General features: G+C 34.8%; 1 protein-coding gene across 13 annotated transcripts in view; it reads left to right on the top strand.

Moving 5' to 3' along the window:
- The window catches only part of MAGI2 (membrane associated guanylate kinase, WW and PDZ domain containing 2), a 1,325,593-nt gene that overhangs the window by 1,078,637 nt on the left and 233,731 nt on the right, over positions 1 to 13,225 (top strand). For all 13 annotated transcript variants that reach the window (XM_077863874.1, XM_077863875.1, XM_077863880.1 and 10 more), the window contains one exon: positions 3,337 to 3,975. In XM_077863874.1, the coding sequence (XP_077720000.1) occupies positions 3,337 to 3,975 (639 nt within the window). The remainder of the gene's footprint in view (positions 1 to 3,336; positions 3,976 to 13,225) is intronic.

Raw genomic sequence — 13,225 nt, forward strand, 5'->3', positions numbered from 1 at the left:
AGAAACCCATATTCAGCCTTGATTATGATTGTGGTGGGAATATCTTGGTGGGACTGTCCTGATTTTATAAAAGGTATAACCAAGGACAGATAATTACTGAAATAGCAATCATCCTTTGCATAACAATTTGCAGCTTATGAACCCTGTCACCTGCATGATCTCATTTATTTCCCATAGAGCAATAAGTTGCTATTATTTTTGTTCCTTGTTACTTGTGAAGAATCTGAGTCACAGAAGATTAAAGTTAGCTTTGAAAGTCACACAGCTAGGAAGTGATAGAGCTGGAAATCAAACCAAAGTCTTCTGATACATTATCCCTATCCCGCATAACGTCGGCTATACCATGCAGCCTCCCAAGCCTACCAAAGATGTTGGATCAAGAATGGAGGTGGGCAGAGAAGCAGTCAATGTGTTTACAAAATATAAAGGACTAACAAAATAGGAAAAAATGAGAAAATGAGACATACTAAAGAGGAAACCCAAATGGCCAATAAACATATGAAAACATGCTCACCCTCACTAGCAATCTGGGAAATGCAAATTAAAACCATGATCACACCCATTAGATCCATGAAAATTAAGTCTGAGAATGCCTAGTATTGTATCAGATAGGAAGCAATGAAAATCCTGATATACTAGAAATGGGGATGTAATTCGATTTGACCTATTTTGTCAGCCATTGGCCATTGCATAACAAAGCTGAAGAAGCCTGTGGTCTATGCCCAGAAATTCTATGCCAAGGTCCACACTTCAGAAAAGCTCTACCATAAGTACACAGGGGCCATGGAAAGAGATTATTAGCAGAATTCTCATAACAGCCAAAAATTCACAAGAACCTGAGCCTCCATTAACACAAGAATGGATAAATATTAAGAAAATAGTGATATAGCCATCCAACAGACACTCTGTTGCAGTGAAAATTAATGAATTAAAGGTAAAGATATCAAATAGATAAATATCACAAATACATTTGGAAGAGAATTACAGAAGATTAGTGTGTATACCATACATGATTGTACAATGATTATAATGATTTTTAAATGTGCAAAACCATATTTAGGGGGATATTATTATTTAGGGATTAAGTGTTATTTGGGGACATTATTTAAAGGTACCTGGATATGTCATAAAAATGTAAAGTGCATGTGAATAATGTAGGGTAGTGATTACCTTTGGAGAGGTCAGTAGGAGGGAGGTGCTACCTGAAGAAACACAACCAGTATGTGTAATGTTCTCATCATTGAGTTGGACACTGGTACACAGTATTTATTATTCTTTCAACCTTGTAATGTGTAAAATAGATTATCATAACTTTAGAAATAGAAGAGGCAAGAAGAGAAGGAAAAAAGTTTGTCTGAATCAGATGCTTCTCTGGGACTCTCAGGTGACCAGACCAGTTGAAAATAATGCCAAAAAAAAATATTGTTTTTCAGAGTTTTTATTTTATAATGAATAATTAACATTCAGGGCATTTTTAATATAAAGTCAACTTCTAACCAGTGGACTTCTATAACTCAAAAGAGTCTCCATTTGCCCTGGTCTAATGATGAATCATAGTAGCAAAGAAAGGATGCTCATCCCAACTCAGCCCTAACTCCTGCTCCAAAATCCCTGCATTACACCAGCACCCTTTCTGATACACATAACTGAAGTGTGAAGTTCCATCCAACCAATCACAGAGTCTATGACATTTCTTAGAATCACACTTAACCTGGATCCCAGAAAATGTTTGTTTGGCTTATTCTGTCTTTACATCTTTAGCACTTTCAAGCAGGTCTCTAGCATTTGGGTAGAGTGAGTGTTAACCAGTCCGTGTTGTTGAGAGTATCTTACTCAAGAATGTTTTATTCATAGAATTATTTATTTTAGATGCATACAGTGGAGTGATCATTTTATATCAGACACCTAAGAAAAGCTAGAAACGTATTTAACTCTGAAAGTTCAACTCTGTTTTTGCATTTTTGATGTTTGCAATTTTATGGGCAAGGATGTCTCAGAATGAGATCCCTAGCCATGTACACTACCCATTTCAGAATTATGCTGATTAATTAATGTCTGTTGAGTTACTTATTTGACAGTCTGTGAAAACATGTCTTTCCCTCATATACTCCCCAGAGTAGTCAGGCACAATCTCAGTTTGCAAGTTCAATTTTCAAATATTATGGTTTTTGAGAATAAAAATATTGATCCATAATATAACCGTTCTCTAAAAATAAAACTGTTATTCATAGATAATTGAAATTTTTAAACAATTGTCTCAAACAAGCATGTTTTCCTGCATCTTAAAAAGAAAATAATGTTTTTCAGAGTTTTTATTTTATAATGAATAATTAACATTTAGGGCATTTTTAATATTATAAAGTCAACTTCTAACCAGTGGACTTCTATAACTCTATGATAATTCATTGGGGAGAGAGGACAAATGCCTTTTTTAAATGATCTGCAGAAATATTAATTAATCTACAATCAGAGAATGAGTCTATGGCAGCCTCCTATTTGAAAGCCAGGGTCCCAAATCCCCTCCATCCTATTTTAGCAATAGTAATACTAATAGTGGTCCACAAATATTGGACACTTACCGTGTTTCAGGCACTATGCCAAACACTTTTCCTATATTATTTTATTTCATCCTCACAACAGCTTTACAAATGAGGAACTGTGACTCAAAGCAGGTAAGTCATTTGCCCAAATCACATATCTGTTAAGTAGTAGGTAGAGCCAAGATATGGACTCAGATCCTGATCCCAGAATCTGTGCTCTTGGCCTTTGCTTGTGTATACACAGAAACTTTGTAATTACATCTTGCCGTAGATGGAGAAAATAAGTGGGCAAAATATTTTCCTCTTCCATAAAAAAGAAAAATAGCAGTTGACTCAGTCAAGCTATACAAAAAAAAAAAAGTATACCAGGGCTTTCTAAATTTTCACCCAAGACTTATGACCACCACTTCTCAATAGTTTGAAAATTCTATTGACTGAATTGCACTGAAGATGGAAATGAAGATGAAAAAGAAGCATAGAATATATGCTTCCTCAAGGTACAAATTCTTCTAGACTTTCCTTCCTGAGCCTTTCTTTTTGAACACAAAGATGCTTCTGACTTCCAAGAATGAGTACATAGCATTTTTTTCATCATTTGATCGTTGTATTTGTTGGCAGACCTGTTGTAACCTTGAGTCACCTACAGCGAATTTAAATATTATTCTAATTGATTTTCTCACTGCTTACTGAGAAACCGAGTGCCTCTTATACTAGTCTCATAAATAATTCCATTTCTCTATGTCAACTTTAATTGAACTTACCTCATGTTGTCAATCTCTTTCTTTTTTCCTTGCAGGTGATGTCATTGTCTATATTAATGAAGTTTGTGTCCTTGGACACACTCATGCAGATGTAGTCAAACTTTTCCAGTCTGTTCCTATTGGTCAGAGTGTCAACCTGGTGTTGTGTCGTGGCTACCCTTTGCCCTTTGATCCTGAGGATCCTGCTAACAGCATGGTGCCACCCCTTGCAATAATGGAGAGGCCACCTCCGGTGATGGTCAATGGAAGACATAACTATGAAACATATTTGGAATACATTTCTCGGACCTCACAGTCGGTTCCGGATATAACAGATCGACCGCCTCATTCTTTGCACTCAATGCCAGCTGATGGTCAATTAGATGGCACGTATCCACCACCTGTCCATGACGACAATGTGTCTATGGCTTCATCTGGGGCCACCCAAGCTGAACTTATGACCTTAACCATTGTGAAAGGTGCCCAGGGCTTTGGCTTCACTATTGCCGACAGTCCTACAGGACAGCGGGTGAAACAAATACTTGACATTCAGGGATGCCCTGGCCTGTGTGAAGGTGACCTCATTGTTGAGATCAACCAGCAGAATGTACAGAACCTGAGCCATACAGAAGTAGTGGATATACTTAAGGACTGTCCCATTGGAAGTGAGACTTCTTTGATTATCCATCGAGGAGGTAAGATAAACACTGACTCAGCAATAAAATATACAGGTAAAATAGTAAGACCCTTACAATAATATCATAAAAATAGAAGTTTCCCTGGAGTTGAATGAAATCATACTTTAAAAAATAAAGGTCAATGAATAAGAGAGAAAAATGCAAGAGTCCAGAAAACCGTGGTTTTTTTTTTTAATTTTGAAAGTATGTATTTTTCTATCTTTTATTAAACACAAGAAAAGTGGTGCTGTCTTACACATTTATCTTAGTATGAACTTGGAGGGTAACACCTGAATCCCTAAATGTGAGTGGGTTATATTCTAAAAGTTCACTAACGTATACCGGTCGTAGAGATCTCAAACTGGTTTTCCATTGACTTAATTAAGAAATCTGATTCTTCCAATCGAATCAATGCTTTGTGTTGTGCTTGGAACTCCAGGCTGGCAGGTGGGAGCTGGTTCAGCCCTTTTTCTGCGGCAACCAGTTCCTCAAGGTCTTTAGGGGGATTATCAAGATTATATTTGATTATATTTGAACTTGCAAATATAATCTTGATAATCCCCCTAAGGACCTTGAGGAACTGGTTGCCGCAGAAAAATCTTTACGTAGAGTTGTGAATTGGGATGCTGAGGACACTTCTTCCACTACCAGCAATAATTACTCTTGGTGACTTCCATGATTTGAGCAGAAAATTACGGAACAGTTTGGGGCTGAAGTTAAGCGGGGTGTCCTTGGTGAACCATGGACATCGGAGCAGTGAGGAGTGTGTTAGTAATCTGAGCCCTGGGTGTTTCTTCCCTCCTACCTTTTGGGGAAGTGAATGGGGCAAGCGGAAAACCCCTCCTTCATTTCTGTGCTACTCTGCTCTTAACTATCAGTGACACTAGGGAGAGAAAGGAGGGAAGGGCCACGGATAGGATGGATACTTGAAAATAGATATAAAGGAAAAGGCTCAGGCTAAGTCCTGGTTTTCCACTTGCCAGTTCTGGGACTTGGGACACTTGGAGTCCAGGAGCCTCAGAAGCCTCGTCTGCTATATTGGGATGATCCTATTACCTAATCTGGTGGTCCTGTTCTTCATATCGAACAGCCCACAGTAGGTGTTCATTAAATGTGTGTTGAGTGTAAATGAAGCCACAGCAAGGGTGGTTCAGAAGGAGCAGCACTGCAAGGAACGCATGCGTGAAGAACGCACGTGTGGCAAACATATATGATTGTCTATTCAGAGCACTAAACACAGCATGAAAGCCCTGTTGGTTTGAAATGCAAATGAAAGCAGTGAAAGCTTGAAAGAAGTACCTTTTATGATTTCCTTGACCCTCCCTGCAGGTGTTTCCACTTCGAGGAAATATTTACATTATTGATTCCTTGTGTGAAAATGGACATCAAATACTAGGCATTTCTGAGCAACGCTCTACAAAGTATTATGTTTCTGTATTAAAAAGGGAAAATCTGAGGGCAGAAGTCTTAAATTTGACCTTCTTAAGGCGTCGTTACAAAATAGCACTTGAATCTTTATAATTAAATATTGACAGTGTATTTTAATTTCTCCCATTGTTTGTGTAAGATTAAAATAAATATTCTTAATTAAAGCCATCTCTTCATAGCGTGCAACTGAAAAGCAAATCTTTGTAACAGGTTCTTGATATTAAAAGGTATACTGAAAAGCACTGTTCAGTATATCCACTGTATGATTCATAGAAACAAGTTCGAATGCATATCATATATAATGGCTTTTTTTAAGGCATAGCATAGCGGAAAAAGTATTTTGAAATCATTTATATATGTGTATATATATTTATATATGTATATATTTTTATATGTTTATATATTTATATTTATATATGAATGCCCACTATCCACTAGACCACTCTATCCTTGCTCTTTTTTTTTTCCCTCTACTTTCCCCACCTCTCATTTAATCCTCCAGTGTGTTACATTTTGTTTGCATTTTGCTTGTGTTTGGGGGTAAGGAATTGGTGTTTATTTTGTAGCTAATGTAGACTACAGAATATGGTGCCCCGTAATGCTTAAAGTGCTTCTGGTCAAAAACTTCTCATGTTTCTCCAAGTTCCCACAATTTGCACTTATCTCTCTGAAATTATAAGGATCTAATATCATGTTTTAGGGATGAAATTTGCTTTATCTTATTATAGGCTACTCATAAGTGCTTAGAGCCTCATTTGCATAAGATAGACCTTCAGGAGCAGATTCATACACCTGGGTCCTTATATCAGAATTGTGGTTGGTTGTTTGTTTTAGTTATTTACTAGGATTTTTAGTTTTTAAAGCAATATTATACATGGTTTAATTTAATTTTTTTAAACAGTATCAGAAGGTATACAATGAAAAATAATTCTCTTGCCTGTCCCAGACTTTCAGTCCTTTTTTCAGAGGCAAACTTGTTTTTTGAATATATATACTTCCAGAACTGTTATGGTCTTAACTAGCACATGAATGAATAAATGTAGTATGTTTACTATAAATGATATGATATTATACATACTTATGTCATTCTCTAAATATCTTGGTTATTAGGGTATATTTCATTTTTTAACACACACCATTGTGGCATAACTTCTATAACATAAAATTCACCCACTTAAAGTGTATACATCAATAAATTTCACTAAAATGATATTTTTGTGTAACAGTCACCATAATCCTTAGAACATCCATCATCTCAAATTCCCTCAGCCCCAGAAAATCACTAATTATGCTTTCTGGATAGTTTTTTTTTTTTTTTGGTAGTTTTGCATTTCTGGAAAATTTTATATGTGGAATCATACAGGTGTACCGGAGCAGCACAGTAGGTTAAACAGCCGACTCTTGGCTTTGGTTCAGGTCATGATCTCGTCATGGTCCTGAGATCAAGGCCACATAACGCTCTGTGTGCAGCATGGTGTCTACTTGAGATTCTCTCTCTCTCTGCCCATCCTGCTGGTGTGTGCACTCTCCCTCTGAAATAAATCCTTAACTAACTAACCAGATAAATGGAATCATACAGTATATAGCCTTTTACATGGCATAATGGTCCTGTGATGGGACCATTATGGTCCTGATGCTGGGGCATGTGTGAGTAGTTTGTTTCTTTACCGCTGAGTAGTTAGTATTCCATGTATGGATTTACCACATTTTTGAATCCATTCCTAAAATGACGGACATTAGAGTTGTTTTCAGTTATCGACGTTCATAAATGATGTTGCTGTGAACACTTAGATGTGTTTGTGCGTGCATATATTTTCATTTTTCTTGAGAAGATACCTAGAAGTGATACTGCTGGGTTATATGGCAAATATATATTTAAATTGTTAAGAAATTGCCAGAATGTTTTCCAAAATGACTATACCATTTTACATTCCCACTAGTAATGTATGAGGTTTTGTTTCTGCCCATTGTTGCCCTTAGTTGGTATAGTCAGTCTTTTTGATTACAGTCATTCTAGTGTCTGTATAAAGATACCTTTTTTGTGATTTTAATTTACATTTCTCTGTGTTTTTATGTGTTTACCACATTTATTTCCATGTGTTTATTAGCATTCATATATCTTCTTTCATGGCATGACTACTCAATATTTTGCCCATATCAATATTTATTGGACTATTTATCTTCTTATTAAGTTGTAAAAGTTCTTTCTGTATTCTGATTACACATCTTTTATAAGATATATGGTTTGCAAATATTTTCTCTCAGCCTGTGGCTTGTCTTTTCATTTTCTTAATGGTTTCTTTTGAAGCATGAAAGTTTTTAATTTTGATGAAGTCTAATTTATCAGTGTTTTCCTACGTGGATTATCATTTCAGTATTGTATCTATGAATTCTCTGCCTGACCCGAAGTCACAAACTTTTTCCTGCTTTCTTTTAGAAGTTGTATAGTTTCAGCTCCTGCATTTAGATCTATAAACCATTTTAAGATCATGTTTGTGCATAGTGTGAGGTAAGGGTCTAAATGCATTTTGTTGCATATGGATATTTAATTGTTCTAGAACCATTTGTTGAAAAAAATTATCCTTTCCTCTTGGATTGCCTTGATACTTTAATACAAAATGAACTATCATGGGATCCCTGGGTGGCGCAGCGGTTTGGCGCCTGCCTTTGGCCCAGGGCGCGATCCTGGAAACCCGGGATCGAATCCCACATCGGGCTCCCGGTGCATGGAGCCTGCTTCTCCCTCTGCCTGTGTCTCTGTCTCATTCTCTCTCTCTCTCTAAGACTATCATAAATAAAAAAAAAATTAAAAAAAATTAAAAAAAAAATGAACTATCATGAATGTGAGGGTTTTTTTCTCTACTCTGTTCCGTTGCTCTATATGTTTATCCTTATGGTAATGCCATACTTCTTAGATTATTTTAGCTTTATGTTAGGTCTTGAAATCAGGTAGTGTGAATCCTCTTTTTCTTCTTTTTCACAATTATTTTGGCTGTTCTAGATTCCTTCCATTTTATGTAAATTTTGGGATCATCCTTTTTATTTTATTTTATTTGTTTTAAATAAAAGGGTTGTGGATATTTTGGTATTGCTCCAAATATGTAGAACAATTTGTGAGTAATTGCCAACCTAACACTGAATCTCTGGATTCATAAATATGGTATATCTCTTCATTTATTTGAGTCTCCTTTAATTTTTTTCAGCAATGGTTTATAGTCTTCAATGTGCAGATCTTATGCTACTTCTGTTAAGCTTACTTATTCCCAGTTATTTGATTCTTTTTGACATTATTGTAAGTTGAATTATTTTCTTACTGTCATTTTCAGATTGTTAGTTGCTAATAGAAAGAACTACATTTGATTTTGTTTTGGATCTCATACATTACAACCCTGTTTGACTCACTTACTTATGGAGGTTTTTTTATAAATTTCATAAGACTGTCTACATAGACATGGTCCTGATGCTGGGGCGTGTGTGTGGTCTGATGGTACAGTTTTATTTCCTCCTTTCCAATTGGTATGCCTTTGGTTCATCTATCTTGCCTCATTACACTAGCTACAACCTCCACTATGATGTTTCATGGAAATGATTATGAGCAGACATTGTTGCCTTATTGTCCGTTTTAGGGGGGAAACATTAATCTTTCGCCATTAAGTATGATTTTAGGTATAGGTTTTTTATATGCCCTTTACCAGGTTGAGAAAGTTCCTATCCTTAGTTTGTTGAGAATTTTAATAATCAATGTATTTTGGCTTTAAACAAAATGTTTTTTTTCCTGAAACTATTGAGATGATCATGTGGGGTTTTTTTTACCTTTTATTAATACAGTGTTATACATTACATGATTTTTAAATTTTTTTATGGGAGGAGGGCCATAGGAAGAGGGAGCAAGAGAGAGTCTGCTTAAAGATGTAGGCTAGGTGTGGAGCCCACGTGCAGCTCAATCTCACAACCCTGAGATCATGACCTGAGCCAAAATCAAGAGTCGGATGCCTAACCGACTGAGCCACTGAGACACCACTACATGATTTTTAGATGTTGAACTAATTTTTGCATTCTGGGATAACTGCATTTGCGTATAATTCTTTTTGTATGTTGCAGATTTTTGTTTGCAAGAATTTTTTAACCTACTTGGGGAGAGGTTTTCTTTCATTTTCTTTCATGTGATGTCATTATCTGGCTTTTGTGTCAGGATAATCCTGGCTTTTTCACATGAGTTGCAGAGTGTTCCTTCTCCTTTTTTCTGAAAGAGTTTGTGTGGGACCAATATTAAGTCTTCGATAAAAGTTTGATAGAATTCACTAGTAAAGCCATCTGTGCTTGGTTTTTATTTGTAGAAATATTACTGTTTACTAATTAAATGTATTTTCTTGATATAGGCCTATTCCAATTTTCCAATCTTCTTCAATCAGTTTTTGGTAATTTCTTTATTTCTAGGAATTTTTACAATTCATCAAAGTTGTCAAATTTGTCAGCGTAAAGTTTTTAACAAAATTTCATAAAATTGATTCCTAAAAGCCAGCTTTTAGATTCATTGTTTTTCTATTTTCTATTTCAACATGTTCCACTCCAACCTTTATAATTTCCTCTCTTCTACTTGCTTCGTGATTGATTTACTTTGCCTTTCTGTCTTCAAGCTTAGATTAATGATTCTAGTCCTCTCTTTCTAATAAAAGCATTAAAGCTATAAATTTCACAGTAAGTACTTCTTTAGCTTAATTTCATAAATTTTGCTATGCTATGTTTTCTTTTTCATCCAGTTCAGGGTATTTTTTTGTTTCCCTTATGATTTCTTTTTTTATGCATAGGGGGTTACTTAGAAATGTGTTATTTTTCAAACATTTAGGATTTCCTGATTCTTTTCTGTGAATTTCTAATAATTTCTCTTTGGAGAAGAATATATGTTATTTTATTTCAGTCCTTTTCAATGTGTTAAGACTTGTATCATGGCCTAGTTCCTTGCTTTTTTTAACCTAAAAATCTATCTTAGAGGGCTTAACATATTAGTTCAAATATATACCTCATTATTTTTAATAACACATTTAATTAGATACCCACTAATGGATATTTTGCTTACTTTTATCTTTTTCTGTTATAAAAAAATAATTCATGTGTCTTTGCACATCTCTCTCTGCATGAGAGAATAAATCTAGAGTGCAGATTTATTCTTTCTTTTAACAAATATTTCTTCAGTGCCTACTATGTACTGGGCACTTTTTTGGCACTGGAGATAAAATAATAAACAAAGCCAACCACAGTCTTTTAATCGTAGAGTTGACATTCCATTGGAGGGAGACAAATGAAAAATAAATGCCACATAAATATGCTACTGAGTTATTTTAACTGTTTCTCATATATCTTGCTGTTCATTTCATGGAATTTGGAAGCATACAATCACACACTTACAAATAACAATCACTTTGCCTTCTCCTTTCCTATTTGCATACCTCTGATTTGTCTTATTTAATACATATGACTGTTATTTCATGAATACTGTTGATTAATAGTGGGAATTATGGAAATTCCTATCTTATTCCTGTCTTAAATGGAAGCTGTCTCATTTTACACAGTTAATACATTTTTACTTGAGATGAATATTTACCATCTAAAGGAAATAGCCCCTCAATTCCTATTTCATTAAGAATCTTTTATCAAAAATGGATAACGAATTTTACCAAAAACCAAAAAAGGCAACTACAGAGATGATCAATATTTTCCCCTTTGATTTATCATTATGATGAATTGAATTAAGAGATTTATTGTTATTGAACTATCCTTCCATTTTATGCTTACAATGTGCTCCTAGATTCTATTTCTTCATGTATAACTTTGCACCAACATTCAGATATGAGATTGATCTGAAGATTTCTTTTTTGAGTTCTGTTTCGTCTTGGCTTTTTACTGCTACAGTTGGCTATCAAAGTGATGCTTGTGTCATAAAAGCAATCAATAACTACTTCTGTATCTGCCCTAAAAAATTTAAGTAACAGTGAGTAATATCTGTTCTTTGAAGAGATACACCTTTGAAATGATCAAGTTCTGGTGGGTTGGCTTTTGTGTTCAAACTGGTTTGGTAAAGGAGAGTGATACCTTTTACAACTTTCTCAAATTCTTCCATAGTAATTAATTTTAGAGTTTCTATCTTGAATGGACTCAGTTTTTATAATTTATATCATCCTACAAAATTGCCTCTTTTACTCATGTTTTTAAAAGTGTTTAAATAGAATTGAATTGGGCATTTTCTAATTTTGTCTTCTATTGTCCACTTTACCTAAGAGTATTTCTATTATTCTCATTTCTTATTGGTGGTATTTTCTTGATAAGTTTGGCTAACACTTTTTCTATATTAATGGCTCAAGAAATATAGTTTATTTATAAATAATGTGTTAGCTGATGCTCTATCTAGTGTGGTATATATAGGGAATCATTATACTCTCCGCCCAAGGAAGCTGTTATTTGATGTCTGGAATAAAGCAATTCTAGAGTGATTATAATCAATTCTTATCATGTATTGTACTCATATTTATATTAAAATGTACAAAATCCCCTACTTAATTTGTGAACCTCCCATAAATTGCAGCTGATCAGTATTTGAAAAATTCCTTTCCTATCTCTGGAAAACATGATCCAAAGGTTTTCACTAGATCAGAATATTCTCTTCAAATGCTAACAATGTAATAATTAATTAGTGTCAGTAATGTGCATCTTCTCTTTCTCTTACATTCAAGCAGAATTCAGTGTATTTGAGAGGCAGCATACACTATATCAGACCTGTGTTTGAGGGCAAAACATAAAAATTAGGGACACAGAGAATTGTGTCTCAGTAGACAACACCTTTAAATTTTCAAAAGCCAAAAAAAATAAAAAATAAAAATAAATAAATTTTCAAAAGCCGTATTATCACACAAAAACATTCATTGACAAGTCTTAAATTGCACAGAGAAAATACTAAAAGCAAAATTATAAGAAGTATTGATATTTTTAATGTTAACATTTTTCTATTCTTTTTTGTTTATAAAGTTTCAAATTCACATGAAGTTATGAATATATACATATAACAACATATACCATTTCCCCACATTGCTAGTAACATTTTGCTTCATTTGCTTAATAATGTGTGTGTGTGTGTGTGTGTGTGTGTGTTTCTGGACCACTTAAGACTAAGTTGTGTATGTCATACCCATTATACCAATTATTTTAATATTTATTTCATGTCACTCCTTGTTTAGAGAAATGTATAAGTAGCTAGTTAGTTAGAGTTATAAAAGATCCTTGTAAAGAAGCATTTAGAATTTTAAAAGTGCCATTACCACCACAACAGCAGAAGACTTTAGAAATTACTAAAAGAGAGTCAATACTCTCCAGTAATAAGGATCTGATATAGGAGTCTTTTTGGAAGAGGAAAAGCACTGGTTATTTGAAAAGAGTGCTATCCAGAGAGATAAAACAAAAAGCAAAGTAGCTATCCCACAATCAATATTATATTATCCAACTTTACACTTGATGTCAGCAGAAAAGAGCATATATGACACAGCAAACCAAGTAGTAAATCCATGCCACGAGATGTGAATAATCATGTTCATGTTGGATAGTAGATTTGTTTTCCTGGATATATGTTTTCCTGGATAGCAGATTTCCAGAGTTCCTGGGCAACTGTACTCCACATAGTGACTCAGGAACTAGGCTTCTTCTCTCTGGTGGATCTCCATGCCCTAAGGCCTTGAAGTCCCCTACTGGGTCCTCTCTAACCAGGTGGTAGATAAAACACTTTAGGGGTCAGTCCTGGGAGGTGTGTACATCACTTCTTCCCATATTCCATTGACTAGAACTCAGCTCTAGA

This window comes from Canis aureus, chromosome 21 (genome assembly GCF_053574225.1).
Source record: "Canis aureus isolate CA01 chromosome 21, VMU_Caureus_v.1.0, whole genome shotgun sequence".
Lineage (NCBI taxonomy): Eukaryota > Metazoa > Chordata > Mammalia > Carnivora > Canidae > Canis > Canis aureus.